Raw genomic sequence first — 22905 nt, 5'->3', positions numbered from 1 at the left:
GGCTAAATAAAAAAGAATAAAAACTTGGTATGAACAGTATATGCATGTATAACTACACTTCAGGAGCAGTTGCAAATAAAAAATCTGCATCCGTGCACTTGAGAAGCCCCATAAACTGTGAGGTGAGAGCTATGCTCAACGTTGTTCAGCATTCCATGTGCAAAGAGCTTAAATATCTGTTTTTCTCTCTGTTTGCTTGTGCAACGGGGACAGCATCTTTCAGTTTTGAGTATGAGGTGGGACAAAGGGATCTGGGGATCATTTTATTAAAAGCAGTCTTGGTTCATTAAAGCAATCAAGTGTTTGCCTAGCCTAATGGACTAGCAGGGATAGTAGAGTGGGAGGCCGGGATAGTGATATTAACAATGTTACTGAAATCTACAGTAACTGCATTCGCCAAAATACTTTTACAGCTATTGTTTCGCACTTGTATTGAAGCCAAGCCTTAACAAATAATAACATAGGATATCAGCTAGTTCTCAAGGAGAGTTTGGCTAAAGTTTAGACTTCCAAGCTTTCTTCAAATTGAAGACTAATGTAAAGCTGAAGGCCTTAAGTAGCTGCATTAGCTTCAATCTGTTCTTTGTAAAATAGCTTCCTCTGTGATGGTAAGAACTGAGTCTGTCTTAGGTTTTCTTCTTCTTGCAGTGGCATGAGCTGTAGAAAATGGACCTGTTGTAACAGCATGGTGTTTCCTCCCAGCTTAGCTGTTCAATAGCAAATATTTAATGGGTCAACTTTTATTATTCTGTGTAAAACAGTTTTCCCATTTAATAAGCTGAAAGAACAAAAAATGGACCGTTTTAAGGATCCTTCATTCGCTGAGGAATTCATATGAGGACGGAGAACCAAGTTTTCGAAACAGCTTGTTATAGGCTATAAAACAAACATAGGTCTCAAGAATACATCTGAAGAAAAGCTTTTATTGCTCTTGGCATTACAGATTCGGTACAGGCATTCATCTCCAAACTTGTGAAAATGGTTAGCCCCAAAATGAACAAGCACTTTACCCCAGTGCTTCTACTTCTAATTTTTCCACAGGAATTTGAAAGGGACTAATTTGCACAACTTGGAGATGAAGAGGTTGAAGTCCAACATCTGAGAATTTTTCCTATACTGTGAAAACAGTTTCTCCACTGAAGCATCAGATTTAAGGTTTTGCTCAATTTGAAAAGGTTTCTTTAAACAAAATGATTGTTGCAATCATTTTGCATCTTTAAAAATATGGTGTGCAGGTTTTCAGTTTGTGTGACAGTACTGTCCTATGGCCTGGTGAATCTCTTAAATTTCTGTAGATGTGCACCTTCGAATTGCTTTTTTACTCATCTAACTGTTACAAAATACTATGCTTGCTTTTTAAAATCATGTTTAATTGATTCTCTTAAAGCACATATCATTACAGAATATTCCAGTCCTGATTTGGTGGATACATACAAGTTGCAATAAGTCATTGAAAGCAAAAAGGAACAGATATCTATGAGTTTACAGCACTGAAATGCTCCTAATTAACCCTTAAAAGCAATCATAAAATGCACCTTTGCTTTATATGTTTATATGCTGTAAACTTATGCATGCGAAACCACTTTTAGTATGAGAACCTTCTTCATCTTGCAATACAGAATTTCTATTAAAACACAAGCTATGTAGCCTTACTCTGATTGCCCACCTCCTCCTCAGTTCATTACTCAGAAAAAGTGAGAAAAAAACAGGCTGATAGGAAAACACTATCGGTAAAGCGCAGCAAGCCCTGCACACTAATGCCAGTAAGTTCTCTTGGGACTTTTTTTTTTTTTTCTTTTTTTTTGTATTTAGCACTGAGAGCAGGGGAGCCTATGTGAATAAGTAAATAGCAAAGCAAATTGAAGATGATTTTGTAAACCTTTCCAACACCAACATTTATGTTTTCTTTCCTGGGAGCTTAGCTGGAGTCCTCGTTCTGTATATGAAGAAGAGTACGATGACATAGTACATGGAGCTTTTCAGAAGAAGGACAAGGTATACTAGATGTGCCGCCCTGTGCATCAAGTAATCTGTAACATAAGACAGAAAAATCTTGTTGAACATCAGTATCGTACAACCTCCTAAGAGACAGGAAAAAACAGGGCTGTGTGGTGTGTTTACAAGGATTGTGGTGGGCAGCGTGTAAACAAATACAATGTCTGACTGTCCTCTGAGCACGTCTGCACTGCTCGTAACTTCTAGATGGAGAGGGTTTCTGAGCACTAGACCATCTGACAATGCTGCTATGTTACTGTTCCCTGCAGTGCAAGGACATAACTCTAGCTCTTTTACCACTGGTAGCACAGCTTTTGCTTAAATTCTTTTGCATCTGTTTTTTTGAACAATATTTCCTAAATCCCCATTCAAGCTAAAAGAAAATTACTTTGTCCCAAGTGCTGTGCAGTTGCTAGTCTGAAGGAGCATCAGTTGAAGCACTGAGCATTTAACTGCACCAGGTATTTAAAGCAGTGGCCCTTAATGCAGGCTAACGATCTAGTACCATAGCGCAAACAACATCTGTAGTGCAAACAACATCTGTAGCAGGCTAACAAAGCCCAAAGAATGAGAGCACCTTTTTATATCCCACAATGTGTTAATGCAGAGTAGCACAGAAGCCTTTCTAAATTGCAGACCCCAGGACTTTGGATATTTCCTGCAGACTATTTAGAAATACCATTTTCAGAAGCATACGTAGCAATATGCAACTCTCACATTGCTTTCCCCGTTTTAATTAATTTTCATTACCTTTGTAAAAAATGGTGCTGTTTCCAGAATGTGTGCTGCAGTACTCTTCCTGAGAAGGAGTCTTTGAAGAATCTAATGGAAAGAGTTTAAATGTCCAAATTAGGTTTTTCTTTGATTTTAACAAACATTAACAGAGAAATGGGGAAAAGACGAGCTAATATAACAACAGTGAAGTGTGAAGTTAGTATTAAAAAAAAAGTAGGATATTTCAGATCTGTCTGAAGAGCAGGTGTTCACCAGGAGGATTCATTTCCAGAGAGAACTGAAGGCAGGAAATGCTCATGTAGTAGTGAATAAGTGTTTGTTGCCTTAACTAGGAGCTTTGCCTTTGCCCTTTAGTGATTGTGTCCATAAGGCTGTTGACAACATCATTTTTATTTCCAAACTACTATTTATTTCCAAGTCCGTTTGACCACCTGATTGTCACTGAAGTAGCTGTAGTCTCTTCCCAGAACTTAGTATTAGCAGAAGCACAGAATAATTCAGATCTGAAGAGACCTCAATTATTTTGTTATTTGTTGCTTAACACTGAAAAAAGTCTTGAGGAGAGTATGATCTGATGTTTCCTCTTTGGAATTTGCTATTTTGGCCATGGATTGTTCTGTAAAATAAAATTTATTGTGCTTGAAGCAGCAATTTTGTGTTTGTTCTTGGTTATGGTATTTATATTCATTGAGACATACGCTTAAGTAAAAACCTCTGTCAAAATAAATGTAGTACATATTTGTGTCAGAATACATTTGGAAGATTGAAACGTAATATTTATGGCTGTGTTCTCATGGAGTGGAGCTGTACTCATTTATAGTAAATTGAACAGAGGTAGGTACTTAGAAAAGGTAGGTACTTAGAAAAGATTCACCTAACTAGAATAAGCATTTGTCTTGAAGTTATTATCTTGATTTAAACATAGGTTTAAACAATTTATTATATGTTGTTTCTTTTCTTTAAAATTTTATAGTCTTTTTCACAATCAGTCTTTTAACAATTATATGCGGTCTTTTTTTCTTACATTATTCTTAAGTTATTACCTTACTATCACCAGACCATGAATAAGTAATATATTTAAACATTGTTTTAATAACCTATCAACCTTATTTTTAACTCCTTAATTTATTATAGCTGTGATTAATGTCGGAGGGATTTATGCCTGCAAGCCCTGGATAGCAGATAGCTGCAGTTTGAAGTTGCTGTTTTGAAGAAATTCTGTGTACTGCCAAGTAACTGACCTGGCTCAGTGTAGACCTTTTTGAGCAATTCTAATTAACACCTTGTGGCATTAAAGAACTGCTCTTTTCCTGTTACAAAGGGACCTTCACTTGAGGAGCATAGTACAGACTGGGTTTCTTTTCCTGGGAGGGCTTTGATAGTTTTTACTTGTGTGTTTTAAGTGTTGTTGTGCCTAGGAAGACAGAAGCTTTCAGCAATAGTAACATACATCATTATTTCTCTAATTGTATTCAAACAATAAAAAAGAAAGAAAGAAAAAAAAGACATAATATGTAGAATGAATATAAATAAATAATTAAAAAAGTAGTATATACCTTGAATGGGGAGTTTAAAATTCTCTTGACTTTCATGCTCATATTTGCAAGCATAGTCCTTGTTTGTCGTATTCACTGGTAAAGTTAACCAGGTGCTGATTGAGTACTTATCATTTGTAGATTTCCAGACATCTCCTTTTACTACATTTTTTGTTATCTCCTTATCTGCTCCATCGACCCACTGCACCCGAATAACTTCTGGGTAGAAATTCTCAATAAGACAAACATACAGTAGTTGATCTTTATGCTTCGTCTGCAGGATTTCAGAGTTCTCTGGTTTAGAATTTCCTTTCTCTGGATTTGTATTTGAAGGGAAAGAAATAACAAAACAGAGGAGTATCAATAGTGTGTGACAATAAATTCTGTCAATAGTGTGTGGCAATAAATTTTGTCTCTTATTTAGAAGTTCTATGTGTTTCATTTATGTAAAGATCTTGATAAAAAACAGGAAAATGGAATCACAAAATGGTTTGGATCTGGGGGGGGGGGGGGTTGTCGTTGTTCCTCTAATACTAGGTTTGCGTAAATGTTTGAATTAACACAACTGAAAACGAAAAAAAAAAAATTGCGCAAAATTAAACTAAACAAAAGCAGAAGAACATGCAATATCCAGGTAAGATTTCTATATGCAAATAGTGTATCTATCCGTACCAGGCTTCTAGTAGGTGATGTGCTTTGTAAAACTTGCTTAGTATGAACATAGTTGAATATATCTTAAATGAAAAGTGACCCATTTCCACAAACTAATTGTAGCTAATCTCCATCTCACCTGCCTCTCTGGAATAAAACTTATGTTGTTAGAAGTCCAAATCAGCCCAATTTCGTCCATACAAAGAAGACTTTTTGATATTATCAAAGCGGATAGCAAATTTAAGACTGTTTTTGTTACACGTGCAAACTTCTGCCATACATGTATAGGCAGAGCTCATGGGCAATCATTTTTGTCTATGTTTAACTGCAAGTGAAAACTAGATGCAGTTTTCAAACTTCACTTTTGTTGTATTGAATGTATGGCTTTTTTTTTTTTAAGGCAGTGAAGAGATTTACTGTTCATCTTCTTAAACCACTCTCTCCCACTAGATTCTTGAGTAAATCTTTGTACTGGCTTTCAACAGTGGGATACACAGTTTACAGAGTGATCTGTCTGAGTGGTGCAGTTTTCACACCCTGTGAGAAAACACATTAATATAAACTTATACTTCTGTCAAAATGCTTCTACTTTTCTTTAAATGATCTAGCTATTCTAGAACAATCTTAGAGTATTTCATATTTAGAGTTTAAAAAGAAAGATGATGAAAGCATAAGACTGTCTGCCTTCAAAATGATAACACATCATGGATTTCCCTCATTTTGGAGAGCTGTCATTGAAATGAAAATGTTGTCTGTTGTACCCAGAAATAAACTTGCAGACAATTTTATGGCACTCTAACATTGATTTAGGAGTTAATTTTATCTCTATTCATCAGACCTTCCAGGGATACAAGATTAAATTCTTTTTCAAACTGATTTATTTGTTCCAGAGTTGTATATATTCAGAAGACCATGATGTAGCTCTTGTTTCAGTGACATTGTGCTCTGCAAAGCCTCATGACTGTTTTAGATGTTTCTTTTAGATTTTCAAAGCTTAGAAAAGTACCCTGCGTAATTTTGTGGTCTTAATTGTCTAGTTTGATATTGTTCTCTTGGATTATCATATCTAAATAGAGAGACAGAGAGAGATGCTCCCATCTGCTATTTCATTGTGACCATTTTAGAGACTTGTATTAATATAGAATAATTTCCACCTCTAGAATAGCCACTGCCTTTCCATTTACCATAAAAAGACCTAGGCACCTGGCTTAAATGAAACACCAAAATTCTATCACAGTACTGAGGAAACATGCTGCTTGAATAACTAACTGTAAAAGTGTGCATGTGACAGTCTCCTGTGCACATACAACTAAATGGATGACAAAGGAGGACTGAACAATATATGTTTTGCTGGTATTCATGAATATATGTATATTTCTGTGTGAATATATATACATACATAAACTGTAAGTATGTTTAGGGGAAAAAAGGATGAAAACATAGAACTCTCTGTAGATTTTGATGCATTCTTAGGCCGATCTGTAAAGTTATTGAAGTCAACAAGATGATTTACGTTGACTTTTCTGGGCATATGATCTGATACTTTCTGAAGAATTTTAAAGTAGTGAACTTCCATTCAACTCTTTTTTTTTTTTAGCTATGCTTTACAAAATTTTTGGTGTTTACTTTGTTGAACACTTCTCTAAGGCAGATTTGCGTAGGTGTAGGTCTTACTTTTAAAATAATATATAACCATGTATCTATAACCTGCAGATATTTCCTAAGCTAAAATCTGACTTTTCTTGTGCTAGACCAGCGAGTTTAAGCTGAGATTTTAATTCTCCTTGCTTGGATGATACCACAAAATGCAGTAATCATGTCGGATACTGAGAGCTCCTTGGGTCCCCTTCAAATCAGGGGGAGCCGAGAACACTCAGCACACAGACAGCATTCTGGTCCTGCTGCCAGCGGCTGCAGACATTATCACTGATAACAACATCACCTACTGTGAGCCTCCCCAGCTACTTTAAAGAAAGAGCCATCAAGCTTCACTCCCCAGCTTTGCCATTACAAAATGTATGAAAACAGTCTTTCAAAGTACTTACTGGAAACGATGAGTTTAGTGCCCGTGCCAAAGACCAGATTACCCACACTGCTGTATTTCCTTACACAAACCGTTTGCGACATTTTAGCCATACAAATATTAGATTATAAGAACGAACATTTGAATGATAAGAGTCTACATATTTGGCTACGAAACTAGAAAATGTGAGTTTAATTTCAGCTAATACTGCTACTCTCAAATAGCCTTTATTGTTATGTACATTAAATTCCATTTCAAGCTAGTCTTTGCTATCACTTGTTTAAAAAATATCAGAACAAATAAAAGTTGTTGATTTCTGGGGCGTGGATTGATCTACCATATACCCTCTGGATATTTTTCTAAAAAAATTAATTCTCCTTCTGGGATTGTGAGTGCTTTTGACCACATGATTTAAATTCTTCATTTAAATGACTGTATGATATGAAACCGAATGCACGATTTTAACCACTCACCTTAAGACCCTTGTTTGTCTCTTTCAATCTCTCCAAAGTTCTCCTTTTTAATGAATTTTATGTCTATTTCTCTGTGCACTAACATAAAGGTCTCTAAAAGGGCCTGGAGGTTGATCAAGCACATTTTCATCACCTTTTTGCAAAATCAGCCCTTGCTTTGATGATACTGATTTTTACAGGTTGTTTCTCTAGCTCAATTTGTTCACACACAAAAGGAGAAACTCATCACACAATATTACTCAGCAATCCATGTCTAATTTCTATGTAATATAGATATGGTTTTGAGTTACCAAATATAAAGATGAAATACTGTATATGCAGAAGATTCATGGAGGTAACTGGAAGGGGTGTTTAGATCGTCCTTTTGTATCACTGGCATTGTTGTAATTAAGAATGATTATGTTTGCCTAAAATAATTTAGAGGAAGAAATGAATCTTATGACAGAAAATGGTGTGCAAGAAGAAAGCTTAGACCACTGTTTAATTGAATTAATGAAAGACACTGCAGAAAATCTGAGCCAGGGAGTCCTCAACAGCCACCACTCTTCTCAAGCCTAGTTGGAGAGATGCTTACTTGTTTTGGACCTAACCCTCTGCATGCTGAGATCACTGCAGTCTGTTTAAGCGTATGTGGGATCGGGACTGTTCATCCTCAGCTCCTGGCACACTTGCCTACAGAGTACTGATGATATGGCAGGTTATCAGTGCCAAAAAGACAACATCACACATGCATCTATGCATGCTGCTGAGAAGCATCAACTTCTCAGCACTACTCCCATGCATGTCCTGTCCCCAGGACCTTCTGGCTTATCCCCAGGGAAAACCATGTGCATCTTACAGGAAATCCTGCTTAAGCTGAAATCAAAGGCAACATTTCTGAAGGTCCAGGATTTCACCCCACAAGCTAATCTTTTGTTTATTTATTTATTGTCTGCCTGCAATTAACCTGTGCTGAGGTGCATCAGAGAGAGCTCAGTTCTCCTCAGCTGGAATAAACTGGCTTTTTAAGAACAAATTAATGGGGAAAGACTGTCCCCTCAAACAAATTGAGATATGCAGAACTTCAGACATAGTTTAAGGTATCTGTTTGCATGCACAATGTTTTTCCATATATCTCTTCTGTTTCCCCTGCTCTGAGGCTAAGGGGTGATCTCCAGCCATGTTTCTGAGTTACCCCAGCCCCTCCACTCTGGGCAGGGAGCCTTGCACAAGGGAACACAAGGGATGTAGCTCAGTGTATCCAAAAGAAGTTAGAATGTCAGAAATTCATGGTTTATGTGAAGTCCTACTGTTTACCCTGACCTAAAGAGACGAAATTTGCTATTGCAAATTCCACATCACTTTTTTTTGTCATTGCTATTATACTTTTAAAATAGCATATCACATAATCTCTCCTCTAGATTGTCTTAAAAGAAAGGGATAGTGAATTTGTCTTCATCTCCATGAAATCCTTGATATTGTTGCTAAAGTCTTTAGCAAAGGTACCTAGTAATGGTAACTTTTGCTCTGCAGTTTTCTTTTGAATGGTGACATTTTCCCTTATTTATTTAACACTCTGTCCTTTCCCCATAACACTGGTTTGGACTTTAAAGTCTAAGGGGTTCTGGTTCAGTATTTAATGTCTTGCATTAGTCTTTAATGCATGCATTAGTCTTTATCTTGTTGACTTAAAAGGGCAGAAAATCAGTTTAGTCCAACTTAGATGATGTATAAATAAGTGTAAGTATAAACTACCTCTAAGCAAGAAATATTTTATAATATATGGTTGCAAAATATAATTGTAGCTTTTTGAACTACTGAACTTCAATGCATTTAATGAAATCAAGGTAGATACCTCAGTAATATTTAGGGGTTAACATAAAATATTTCTGCTGTAATTTCTGCTGTGAATTTATTTAGTAGAAATATTAATAGATTGTTCTCTGTGTTACTTCAGAAAAAGTTTGCAATATGCTTGTGAGGTGCCAGAGAGACACAGCTGCAGATGTAGCAGAAGAGATAGCACAGGGAGAACATCCCCATGCTGAGTAGGGTAGCTACTCCACTTGCGTGCTGGAGGGAAAAATTGATTTGGATTTTGGGTCACTCTGCTGTTCAGTCTTGGCTTCCCTTGCCTAAATTCTCTGAAAGGATGCTTACACAAGAATCCTTCATTGAGAGTTGATGTTGGATTAATATTCACATTCTGATGGAAGCTTTTAGAAACTAATCTATTCCACCAAATGCAAACACCAAACCCATCTCTCAGATCCCAGCCCTTCTTTTACTTGCATTATTGTAAGTCTACAGCAACTCTGTTTTGATCACAGCTAATTATAAGAGACCAAAAAGAACAAAATCAAGTTAATTACATGTTGTTGAGACTTTGGCTCTTGATACATATGGCTCTTTCAGTGTAGTTCTGGAAAAAAAACTCTGCTCAAGCTCAAACTGTGATGATTCAATTGCATGAAGGTCACTCATCCTACGTCTTTTTCTCCATTTCTTTTCATTATTGAGCTAATGTTAGGTACTCATCACTGAAAAGACAATCTGTGATGAAATGCCTGGTCATAAGCACAAGGTAAATCCATCCCTTTTACTCTTGATTAACAATCACTTAAGAGCCTTGGCCCTTGTAGAAGAAAGAGAATCCTGAAGGATTAGATAGATGCTTGAAAATAATTTATTTTAAACTATAAGTACTAAATAAATGATCATTACCTGCTTAACGAGGTAAGGACTTTCACTTAAAACAACACATTTGTTCTGACATGGACATTTCTATTAAATTATAGTTTTGATTCAATTAGTTTTTCTGATAGGAATCATCAAAAACAGTCTATGCTTGGTACGCTAATATAAGTTGACGCATTTTATCAGGCTTACAATATTTGGTAGCGATAGTTCCTCTGCCTTATGTTTCTGTAGTAGTCTACCCCAGGGTTACAGCATTTAAAACACCATTTAATGGCAAAAAGAAGATTTTTATCCTCAACTTACCATTCAAATACATGTCTCTGCAGGAGAGGCAAAAAATAGATCACTTCATGTATGTTTTAGTAAAACAAAAGTTTATTTCTACTGCCAAAGTGCTGTGTACGTGACAGAAGTAATTAGGCACATATTATTTCACTTGTACTAGTCTAACTAAAAAAGGACTTCAGCAATGGCCATTGCAAATTACTCTTTGAATTTGTATTGAGAAGTGCATATTTTTTCTTAATGTATAATTCACAGCTACTTGATTCCGTCCTTAATCCTTCAGTAGCTGAAAGAAAGAATGAGGGCTCTGGAAACTACTCCAGGCCATTTTCCACCAAATTTCTAAGGAGGAGTACGATCATAAATGACACAAACTAGCTCCTCAGTATATTTGTGATCCTAAACTACCGCATTACAAATCAACAGGGTTCAAGGTCAGAATGACAAGCTTAGGCAAAACCTAGGCAGGGATGGCAGTGACCAAGGCTCTAAGCAAGCTGAGTGTCCTCTGGGACACTGTAACACTGAATCTGTATGACCACACCAAGCTCCTACATTTTATTTTGAGGAAAGTGACTTACCTGACACGATGAGCTTTGTACCGGAGCCAAACACTTTGTAGTAATAACCAGACACAGTGGATAAAGTCTTTGCAATAACAGTACAGATCTATTATTCTTTATATCATAGACTCAAAGAATGTCTGAGGTTGGAAAGGACCTCTGGAGGTCATCTGGCCTGACTACCTTGTCAGGCCAGATAGGATACCTCTGCAAAGATACCTTGTGCAGGTTTTCCAGGACCACGTCCAGGCAGCTTTTGGAGATCTCCAAGAGGGAGACTCCACAAACTCTCTGGGCAACCTGTGCCAGTTCATCCTCACAGCAGAAAAGTGTTTTCTGATGTTTAGAGGGAACCTCCTGTGTTTCAGTTAGTACCTATTGCCTCTTGTCCTGGCACTGGACACCACTGAAGAGAGCCTGGCTCTGTCTACTTTGCACCTTCCCTTCAGGTATTTCTAGACAATGATTGAATCCTCCTGAGCTTCCTCTTCTCTGTGCTGAACAGTCCCAGCTCTCTCAGCCGCTGCGTGTATGAGAGATGCTCCAATGCCTTAATCATCTTTATGGCCCTATCTTGGACCCTGTCTAGTATGCCCATTTCTCTCTAGTACTGGGGAGCCCAGAGCTGGACTCAGCGCTCCAGGTGGGGCCTCCCCAGTGCCGAGCAGTGGAGAAGGATCACCTCCCTCAGCCTGCTGGCAGCGCTTTGCCTCATGCGGCTTAGGGTACTGACAGCCATCTTGGCAGCAAGGGCACATTGAAATACATGGGTAAATATTATTTTTTAAAGACAAACAGATTTGCCATTTAATCAACTTTTAGGTCATAAAAAAGCAGCAGCAACCTAAACTTTACAAAAAAAAAATGTGTGGAGATTTTGAGGACAGGTATGTTGTTAAATGGGCAGGATTCATCTCAACTAAAATTAGTTTTCTGAAAGTTTAGGTGGACAGTACTAAGCACCTTGGCTCCATGTCTGCTCTATGGAGAGAGGCACCACCAGCAAATTTGATCAGATATTTGATCAGGTATTGATATTTGATATTGATATTTGATCAGGTATTTGATCAGATATTAGCTAAGTAAAATGCTCCTTTAAATCTCCATAAAATCAGTCCTAGAATTAGCGAACATTATGATGAGATCTTTGCATCACAAAATTCCTGATCGAAGTTTTTGTTGTACGTATGTTAAGCAAAACCCTGACTGGATTGAAATCAACATCAAAACTCCCACTAAGTAGACACCCCATTATCAGATGGTCAAAATTAGGCAAACTGCTTTCATCCTAGGTGCCAAGTATCAAAGCAGCTGAAGTTTACTCGATGCAGTATAATTTTGATTAAGTATGCCAATATTTTGGGAGGGAAGTACAGTGTCTCCACAGGTGGGCATTCTTAATAATAATAATAACTGATAGTAAGATTGTTTCTGCAAAAAGTAGTAAGAGAGAGTAGCCTTTCAACTAGGCATATCTTCAGACAGTTCTGGGCATAGGTAACTCCTGTCATTTGGTGTAGTCAGACATAATCCCAAAAGAAAGCTTCTTGCTCTTCAAATAATTTGCATAACCCCAAATTGACATTTTCTTTCAGAATGAGTTAGAAATATCACAGAAGTTGAGTATGCATCATTAAAGACAAAAATATCTTTTAGTTCTCTGAATGCTATATTTGCTATATTTTCATCTTTAAAAGAAAATAATAAGAGAGTTAGTTATACATCTACACTTCAATAATTGCTTCATTTTCCCAATCTCATATATAAATACAAAATTTCATATATAAATACAAAATGATGCTGTGTTCTGCATCTGGAAATGCTGTTTACAGGGGAAATTTTGCGAAACATTCAGTAGGGTTAAAACTAGCAGGAGCTAAGGAACCAGAGCACAGCATGCAAACAATATCTAACTATTGAAATGCGTTTCAGAAGAAGTAGGTTTTATGTTTCACACTTACCTGAAACAATAAGCTTAGTTCCACTTCCAAATATTTTAACATCAGCATCCCACAGTCTGATAATGCTTAGCAATATCTCCTGCACTTCACTTTTCTTTCACAAGCTACAGAAGATATCTTTCAAATTTAGAGGTTGGTGATATCTCACCCAGTATAATATCTTAATCTTTAACATGTACTGGAGTGGAATATTTAGAAATGCTATTTTTTTTTTTTTTGTGATGAGTGAAAAGTCTGGGTTTTTAAATACACCATTTTCTGAGAAGAAAACTGTGCCATGCGTGTAACTACTTATAGCTATGCTCAAGTCCTTTTAGTGCTGGGATCTCTGTAATAAAGATCTGCTGCCTCTAGTCTGCTACATTTTCCTAAAGTAATCTCTGTCTGCTGTTTTAAGAAGAAATGTGGTTACATTATCATTCCCAAAGGAAATTAAAAATAATTATTAATTATTTGTTGATTTAGATAGATAGGTAATTTTTTTTTTCCTGGAAATGTCCTATCCTGAAAATTACTTACTGTGTGAATGTACCTTGGATTAAGTTTCATTATATTCTCACTTTGAAGCCCATATTTTACATGCAAAACCCATATTCTAAACAAAACTTACTGACACTTAAGATGTGTTTAAGTCTGTGCTTCTTGTAAGTAGTTACACTGTTCTCTGTTGGCAAAAACACCTTACTCTACACAGGCACAATTTAATTGCAATCTGCAGCAAATTGTGCACGTTTCCTCTGCCTTTTACAGTTCGACTTATTTATGCTAAACTTGGTAATCTCATGTATTATCTGAGCAACATACTGTAGGCACTGCTATATGCTTTATACTGATAGTGGCATTCATACAATAGATTGCACAGCTTTAACACAATTAACAGCAGTACGAATACAAAAGGAAGCTAGTTACTTTCAGTAGAGCCAGGAACTAGAAATTTGTTTAATTCCAGGCAACTTTCCTTCCCAATGAATTTAGGCTTAGCCACCTCTATCAACAAGCAAGTTTTTGCATTTCTGTCTTGCTGTACTGAGAGTTGTTCTTAAACTTTCACACAGTTCATTTTTCTGTCCCAGAACAGCATGAGGAATGAATCCAACCCAATATTTCAAATTTTAGCCCCTCTCCTCATTATTCCATTCTGCCATCCTTAATAAGTATTCAGTAACTGATGTGGAGGTGATTTCTCTGTCCCCTAGGTTGATATATTTATTGCCCATCAACCCACCCAACCAGAGCCCCATGCACAGATCACGTAAAAAAAGTGATTTGTCAGGCAGAAATTAATTTCCGTACACCCTTACATTCTTAATTATTAACCTGAGAACCCAAATGACTTTGTGAAAATCAGATCAATGTTAATTGTACTTACCGGAGATAATTAGCTTAGTTCCTGTGCCGAAGTATTTAATCCATGTGGTCCACACTATGTTTTGACTTTGCAATAAGCTAAAGTACTCTCCTGATGTGCAATCGCTGAATAAAAACAACTTTTTTTTCCTTTTTTTTTCCCAATCTGCACCTGGGAGACTGGTTGAAGGATGACCAGGCATTGGCTGGTGGGAGGATGTCAGGAATTTCAGACTTGTGCCCAGTTTTCAGCTGATGTCTAATTCCCTTCAGAGCAAATCTCTTTCTAAAAGTGTTCCAGATAGGCTAGCCAACTCTTCCATTTAATGCCTAAGAATTAGGTGAAGTTTTCCTCTTCAATTTTAGATCAAGTAAGCCCACAGTGCTGTTTATATTAAAAAACAGACACGTATCTTCAGGTCATGATCCTGCTCATTCCCACAGGTATACCCCACCTCACATCTGGCATTAAGTATGATCAAATAGTACTAGGATGCAGTTCAGTTTTATCTGTCTTAATAAAACTCAGCAGAAGGAAACAAGGAGAGCCAGCTCTATAAGCCACTCTGCAGTCCACTGTGAAGGTGTCCATGTGCTGCACCTTGCATTTTCTCTTCCCAGTATGTGGTTGTTATCTGTCCATCTCCTGGAGTCACTCCAGATTCTGAAATACCAGTTCACTGATACCTTTTCATTTACTAACAGGAGGGAGAAGGGGGCTTTCCCTTTGCACACTGGGTTCTTACAAAACAGCCCAAGATAACATCTGAGAAAGCCCTGGTACTGTCTATAAAACCACCTACATGTTTCGTTTGCCATTTACAAGAAACTGAGTTTGAGTACATCTGGTACCTTGTGTGCCATACTGACTACAAGACAACGTTAAGAAACTACTGTCTGTGCCTACAGAGAGGAACTAGACTGAGGGTGAAGGTCACTCGGTTTAATCAGATGTAACACAAAACAAGTGTCTAGGCTAAATTCTCCTGGGCAGGAACATTGAACAGGCTGCCCGGGGAAGTGTTGGAGTTGCCGCCCCTAGAGGTATTTAAGAGATATATAGATGTGGCACTTAGGGACATGTTTTAATGGTGGACTTGGCGGTGTTAGGTGGATGGTTGGATCTGATGATCTTATGGGTCTTTTTGAACCTAAATAATTCTGTTATTCTATGATTGTTATTGCAACCACAAAGCAATGGCAGGAGTGACACAGGCAGAGAAAGGTGCTGCTGGTGCATCCCCTGGGTGGATTGTGTCCACAACACTGAGTATCTGTGAGGTCTCACTGGAAGAAACACAGACAGCAAAAGACTGTGCATTGCAGATAGTTTGTCAAGCTCCCTGGTATGACTCAGGCTTGTAAATAACAGTAGGACAAAACTGAACCATAGTCATTTTGGAGAACTACTACCTACTTGAAATTGTCGTGTCAATTTTTCATCCCATCACACTAATATTTAATGAGCTATACTTCAAGGAACTAAATGAGGAGAGTCTCAGCATACTGCAGTAAAGGAAAATACTAAAAAAAGGCTTGATGCTAAAGAAAAACCTCTGTAGTTAAACTTCTCAGGCATGAGGGTCAACATCAATGATGAAGCAGTTTCTGTGAGGGATGCATTGCTTAAGGGACATAAATGTGGACAGCTGTTTTCAAATAAAAAACTGGCACTGGCTTTGGCAACACTGCCTACAGCTTTGTGGAGTGACTCAGATGCACCTCTACTATGCTGAATGGCAGTGAAGACAGACAGTGAAAGCAAGAAGGATGGGGAAAGACACAGAAACATCTCAGAAAGGGAGAACAATAGTGCCCATCTCCAGATCTCTTGAGGAATAAATCAAATATTATTTTTTTTCACAGCTGCTAACTTTTAAACCAAAAGAAGACTATTTTTTCTCATTTTTTTTTCAAACCTTGGGTTTGAAAAGCTCCAGGACAATGTGCTGAGTTATTTCCTGGAACAGCAGCATGGAAAACTGCCCCTTTCCAGTAAAGAAATCCTTACAACCAGTTCCCTGCCACACTTGAGCAAAGGAAGGGGAAGAGGAAGTGCCGAGGTTGGGTTAGGCATTTGCCTTTCACTGTTCCCTTTGCACTTGCCACTTGGAAGTGAGTTGGGATCTTTCAAATTGTTTGTGGTTGAGCCACCGAGAGAGTATTGGTCGAGGTGATTGCTGGGTTTCTGCCGTAGTGGGGGTCCCAGTAGGCACAGTAGTAGGTAGCTGCATCAACCGGACCTATATTTTTTATTATAAGAATACAAATTTTCTGGTTAGAAAGATTTTGAACCATATATCTGTTTCTTTGGAAGCTGTTTTCTACTATTGTTGTCCCTGATGAAATGTAGAGCATTCTCACTGGTTCTCTCTTCTCCTTCTGTTGATACCAGTGTATGACAGTGTTATCAAAATTTGCAGAGACATCTTTAAAATGACATTGCAAACGTGCAGTTCCTTGAGACATGGTGATGGATACAGGGGTCTGTATGGGAATTTCCTGTGAAAATCCATCTAGGGGGAAAAAAAAAGAAAGAAAAAAAGAGGAGAAATGATGTTATTAACTGGTAATCAGGGGTTTGTGAAGATACTCATTAGTGTGGCCATGTTTGCCTGTGAGGGGAACACAAAGTATATTAAGAAGTACTTACAAGACCAAGCGGTTGTGGCCACCAGCGCTGCCAGCAGCAGCATGTTTGCTTGTCCCACTCAGCTGTCTCAGAGTTCTCTGTTCTCTGTTCTCTGAGTTGAGACTCGCAGAAGGAAACTGTCCCCGGGGCAGACTGAGCTGTGCCACATGGGAGGAGGAGGTGCCTCCCTTGGGTGGCAGCTGGAGAATCCCTGCATCGAGCCAGAGGGACGTGTCCCCCAAGCTCCTTCTGGCAGCACTGGTGGTCAGGGAGCAAGTGTAGAGGGAAGTTTACAAAGGGCACATCTTCGGCTGTGGTAGATAAGAGAGTGTAAATCTCTGATTTAAGTTGGTTTGTGTGGGATTTTGTGGTACCCAAACAATGTAAACCATATTCCCAGGGACTTGTAGTCACTTACATGCAGATGAGGACAGACTATAGGGGGGAACAGGAAGACCTTTTCCTTAGAATTACTTGGGAGTGGCAGGCATGATGTGCCCATCACCAAAGTCTTTTCTTTGGAACATTGTTCCTCTTTTCCTGCCTTTGCTTTCCTAGCAGAGAACAGCAGCTGGACTAGAATATCAATATCAAATGTTTGCTTTCCTCAAGGAACACCAGATATCTGCCATGCCTGGGCAAACCACACTGACAGAACAGGTGAGTTTCCAGTATCGATGTGCTAATTCTTACGGCAGTGAGGAGTTACCTTGCCCTTAAAAATGGTACATCTCTGCCTGAAGACCACAGTGCTAATGATGGCTCAAACTTCAAAAAGGACAGTTGTGCAGTGTTAGCTGCTCATTCTGGGAAGCAGAAAAGGGTTTGGCCTTTCTGCAGCTGATACCAGATGGTGTGAGAAGACTGGGGGAGTGAGGCAGTTACAAACCTGTGATTCAGACGTTGGGGGAGTTTTGTGCCTTGATGGTCCCTGAGTTTCTACCATTGTGAGGGTCCCAGTAGGCGCAGTAGTACATGCCAGCATCGTCTGGAATGACATCCTTTATCATAAGAACACACCGATTCTGGTCAGAAACCCTTTCAGCTCTGTACCTGTCTTTTTGAAAGCCACTTTCCACTGAAGTTTTCCCTTCTGTAAAGAACAGTAGCCTCTCTGGAGCTTTATTCTCCTTCCGTTTATACCAGTGTATGACAGTACTATCAAAACTTGTTGGTAAGTTTTTGATTTCACAATACATCCGTGCAGTTTTCTTGAACTTGGTGATGGATATAGGGCTCTGTATGGGAATTTCCTGTGCAAATCCATCTAGAAGGAAAAAAAAGGTGGAAAAATCTTATTAGTTGGAATTCAGGGACTTGGGAAGATGTGCGTCAATGGGTACCCTCTGAGGAAAGGTTGCAAAGTAAGTAGGACTTACCAGACCAAGTGGTGGTGGCCACAAGTGCTGCCAGCAGCAGCATGTTTGCTTGTCCCACACAGCTGAGACTCAGAGGAGAGTGAAAGAGGCCCCAGGTGGGGACAAGGTTGAGTGGGAGGAGAAGATGTCTCCAGCAATGGCTCTTCTGGGAGCAACCGTGTGCGGCTACGTTTGCAGAGAACCCACTGCAGCCTGGGAAAGGACTTAGGCCAGGGAATGCTCACGTTGGTGAGGAGGTTGTCATCCCATCAGCTTTTCAGATGAATGTGAGAAAGACTGGGAAGTCCAAGGAGCGTGGCGTGTGGAAACTTGAGTCAGAGCTGCTGAGAAGGGGTTGAGAGTGAGAGCAGCTCCAGCCGTACATCAGGCCGTGAAGCTCCCAGCCCAGAGGCCACCCTGGTGGGTGCTGAGTGTGTGCGGTCACCTGCAGTGGGCAGGAGGCATGTCCCCACCCCGTCAGGGACCTCCTCTTGCTGCCTCCGCCTGGCCACCCAGCTGCGGCCTGCCGAAATGCCCCTGTGCCTGTGCTGCCCCCACTGCAGCAGCTCGTGGGGATCAACCTGCAGCAAGTGCATCAGCATCCCCAGGAGTAGGCGCCTCGTCTGTGGTTTTGCGTGGGGAGGAAATGCACATCTGCAGGGTTTTGGTTTTAAGCTGAGATGAGGAACAAACACTTCTTGGAAAGAATGACTGGAAGAGAAAGGTGGAGAAACATGTGGCATGTTGCTAAGCAGATTGGAAACTGTGCCTCTCTTCACATAACCACAGAATCACAGAATGGGTAGCGTTGGAAGGGACCTCTGAAGATCATCTAGTCCAACCCCCCCACAAAGCAGAATCACCTAGAGCACATTGTGCAGGATGGCATCCAGGCGGGTTTTGAATATCTCCAGAGAAGGAGACTCCACAACCTCTCTGGGCAACATGTGCCAGTGCTCTGTCACCCTCACAGTAAAGAATTGCCCTCTCATATTGAGCTGAAACCTCCTGTGCTTCAGTTTGTGCCCGTTGTCTCTCATCCTGTCACTGGGCACAACTGAAAAGAGACCGGCTCCATCTTCTTGACACCCTCCCCTCAGATATTTATAGACAGTTGTGGAGTAATTGCCTAAAGTGACTAGGAAAATTAAACTAACATTCACATTTTAAAGAAAATGTACAGCATTGAAGAAGCTTTCAGCGTGGAGCGTAGCTGCACTACCTAAGGATTCCCTAGGCTTCCAACCTTAGATGCTATTGCACTGGGGGAACCTGGTGTGCTGACTCTAAGGAACAGTATGGACTGTAGTGCGGAGTGGAGACACCATGGCTAGGCTCTCTGACAAGAGGGGGGACTCAATTGATCTTGTGCACACTGAGACCGGTAAGCTACACATTTGCTACCCTTAGCCAACAACTCAAATGCTGTACTCTAGTGAACTTTTGCCCACTATAATATCATTGTAATACCAAAACACACCTCCATCCCAAAAGCTACCCACCTCCAAGGTATGACCACCCCTCACTGAGCATGTGCTCTGAATTTCTCGGAGCCTATACCTTTAAACGAAAGCAAGAAAACTTTTTACTAGTCATAACCAAGATATGCTTGACTAGAGTCATTCAAGCCCCACCTAAAAGGTAGAAAATAATATAAATTGGCTTAAGAGAGAGTGGATGTTAGGGAAGATACCATCATGAAGGATACCTTCTGACTTCTGGGATCAGTCGAAGGTCTGAGCCTCTCTTCCTCCCACACTGGGACACCGTGGGGTAAGATTTGAACGCTTGGTTATACCCGGTGTCTCTGTGGAAACTTAGAAATCTTTAGAGTCTTTGTGCCTTATAACGCATTAATACCCATGCTGTGTACCTGTGTATTTAATGCATGCTAGCTTGCTTTTGCAGACGTGAATTTATTGCTGGCAATACAAAGAACCTGTGTATCTGTTGCTGCAATAAATTGCACTTAATTGCATTGTTCCTAACTGTGATAGTTCTCATTGAATGTGCCTAGAGTGAGGGTGTGCTATATTGTTGGTGAATCCTTGACCATGATAGTTCAGTACCCTGAACCCAACCAGACTCATAATGGTTAATCAGCTTCACCCCTTAACGCGAAAACATTAATGAGGTCTCCCCTCAGTCTTCTCTCTTCCAGGCTAAACAGGCCCAGCTCTCTCAGCCTGTCCTTGTACGACAGGTGCTACAGTCCTCTCATCATCTTCATAGCCCTCCTCTGAACTCACTCCAGTAGCTCCATGTCCCTCTTGTACTGGACACAATACTCCAGGTGTGCCCTAACCAGGGCTGAGTAGAGGTGGAGGATCACCTCCCTTGACCTGCTGGCAACACTCTTCAAATGCAGTCCAGGATACCGTTGGCCTTCTTGGTCACCAGAGCACATTGCTGAGTCGTGGTCAGCCTCCTGTCCGCCAGGACTCCCAGGTCCTTCTCTGCAGAGCTGCTCTCCAGCATGTCAGCCCCCAGCCTGTAATGGTGCTTGGGGTTATTCCTCCTGAGGTGCAGGACCCTGTACTTGCCCTTGTTGAACTTCATGAGGTTCTTCTCGGCCCAACCCTCCAGCCTATCGATGTCCCTCTGAATAACAGCACAGCCCTCTGTGGTATCAGCCACTCCTCCGAGCTTTGTGTCATCAGCAAACTTGCTGAGGGCGCACTCCGCTCCATCATCCAGATCGTTAAGGAATAAGTTGAATGACACAGTACCCAGTACTGACCCCTGGGGGACACCGCTAGCTACAGACCTCCAACTAGACTACAAAACTGAGCACAACCCCCTGAGCTCTGCCATGCAGCCAATTATCAATCCACCTCAATGCCTACTCATCTTGTCCACACTTCCTGAGCTTGCCTATGAGGATGTGATGGGAGACAGTGTCAAAAGTTCTGCTGAAGTCAAGGTAGACAACATCCACCACTCTCCCCTCATCTACCAGCTAGTCATCCCATCATAGAAGGCTATCAGATTGGTTAAGCATGATTTCTCTGTGGTGAATCCATGCTGACTACTGATGATGATCTCCTTGTTGTCGCCTCTGTTTCTTGGAGGCATAGCCCATGGCCGAGGACTTCACTTCTCTTCTGGAAACCTCAGGGGAGGAACTGTGATGATAAAAGTGGAGTTTCTGGTCTGTTGTAGGACTTTGTAGGGACTGAAATGCCAAGGAAGACAGCAGAGAAATGGGAAGGAAAGTCTACCAAATCATGCAGTCTTCTCTCCTTGCTACACCCGCATACCTTATTTCAAGAGAGAGCACCAAGGGGATGGAGATATATTGATCTTCTTGCTCCATGGATTCCAATAACGAATAGAAATCTTCAGCTATTGTTTGTTCATGAGGCACAGACAGGCTGTGTTCACTGCCAGGTGAGTGCTTTTCCCAAGTCTCCATCTAGAGAGCAAAGTTCCCTATTTATACCCTCAATTGATGGGATCCTGTGTAGTTGTTTTTCCTATCCTGAGGCAGAATATCATCAGAGCAGGGCTGAATGACGAAGTATCTGCATTTGGGAAGAGTTCAGAGCTTGCAGTTCAGAGTGCCAAGTGCCTTTTTGTATGGTTTATCTTGGCCCATCTAACGCTGTGATGTGTTCAAAATACCAATATGCACAGTAGTAACTGCCTGCATTCCTCTGGGTTACATAATCTATTGTAAGACTATAGAGTGGTTCAGAGGCATGCTTCCTCACTTGATACTTTTTTTCATCAGTTCCATCATCAAACGTAGGTTTTTTTCCTGACACGTACAGTATCCTCTTGGGCGGCTCTCCGGGAAGCTGCTTGTACCAGTGCACGGTGTCTTCTTTCGTCAGCCGGCATGCCATGCTGGCCGAGCCTCCCTTCGCTGAAGTCCGCATCGCTGGGCTTTGCACCGGCACTGCCTGTGCATCTCCACCTGGAAGGGAATGGGGAGAAATTGGTTAAAAATTTAATGAGGGCTCGGAACCGCTGCAGTCTGGAGCAGGGTCAGTGTTCTCCACACACAGGAAGGGAATGGGGCTTACGGGACCAAGAAGAAGCTGCAAGCAGGACGGGCAGCAGCAGCATGCTGCCTGCTTGGGTGAACCGTGGAACTGAAGTAGGGGCAGGAACGTTATAAAGTCCTCCAGGAGGAAAAGGAGTCAAACAGCTCTGGGGAGGAAATGACTCATTTGGCACACCCAAGGGTAGTGCCTCAACTCCTAGCCATTGCTGGGTGCGGATGGGGAGGGCAGGGAACAGGGGGTTGCTGCTGCTTAATTTTTTTGACAAACTAAATCACAGCAATAACAATGTAAAAGGGTCCATACCCAAGCTACTACCGACCTCAGCAGTGTCAGTGCAGTCCTTCTGTGGGACCTGAAAACACCCAAGATACCTGGAAAGCCGGTCATTTCCCCTGCATCAGGAGACTAACCAAATGTGGAGAGGCCATCTCCTGGTTTACGAGAAATCCTAGCAAGGTACGGTGCTTTTTCTCTTATTACTGCTGTGTTTTGACTGAATGGTCTGTCTTGCAAAGGTCTGAGCCCTCACAATGACTGCCAGTCCAAGGGTGGCTTCTTGCTCCCACCAGCTGCAAAATCCTGTTCCTAATACAAAGTGTGAGAAAAGTGCCTGATGGAAGCGCTGCTTTCACATCAGAAGGACTTTTAATCATTTCCT

General features: G+C 40.5%; 1 protein-coding gene across 1 annotated transcript; it reads right to left on the bottom strand.

The window, feature by feature from the left end:
- Positions 1-1349: 1349 nt before the first annotated feature.
- Positions 1350-22335, bottom strand: LOC121066165 (immunoglobulin lambda-1 light chain). Its single transcript, XM_040549573.1, has 6 exons — positions 22266-22335; positions 21848-22156; positions 10958-11011; positions 4287-4580; positions 2746-2817; positions 1350-2030 (listed from the first exon to the last, which is right to left on the bottom strand). Exons 1-6 carry the CDS (start codon positions 22306-22308, stop codon positions 1897-1899), a joined length of 906 nt encoding a protein of 301 aa, XP_040405507.1. The 5' UTR covers positions 22309-22335; the 3' UTR covers positions 1350-1896.
- Between the last annotated feature and the right edge of the window lie 570 nt (positions 22336-22905).

This window comes from Cygnus olor, chromosome 2, assembly GCF_009769625.2.
Source record: "Cygnus olor isolate bCygOlo1 chromosome 2, bCygOlo1.pri.v2, whole genome shotgun sequence".
Taxonomy (NCBI): domain Eukaryota; kingdom Metazoa; phylum Chordata; class Aves; order Anseriformes; family Anatidae; genus Cygnus; species Cygnus olor.
This window is presented reverse-complemented; position numbering and strand designations above follow the sequence as displayed.

Bases quoted from the DNA above. Each gene is read 5' to 3' on its own strand.
- LOC121066165 (XM_040549573.1), bottom strand. From the start codon at position 22,308: ATGCTGCTGCTGCCCGTCCTGCTTGCAGCTTCTTCTTGGTCCC. The intron at 22,157-22,265 runs GTAAGCCCCATT...ATTCCCTTCCAG, and splicing joins TGCAGCTTCTTCTTGGTCCC to GTGGAGATGCACAGGCAGTG. The intron at 11,012-21,847 runs TCACAGCGTTAG...CTTTATCCACTG, and splicing joins ATATTGGTATTTTGAACACA to TGTCTGGTTATTACTACAAA.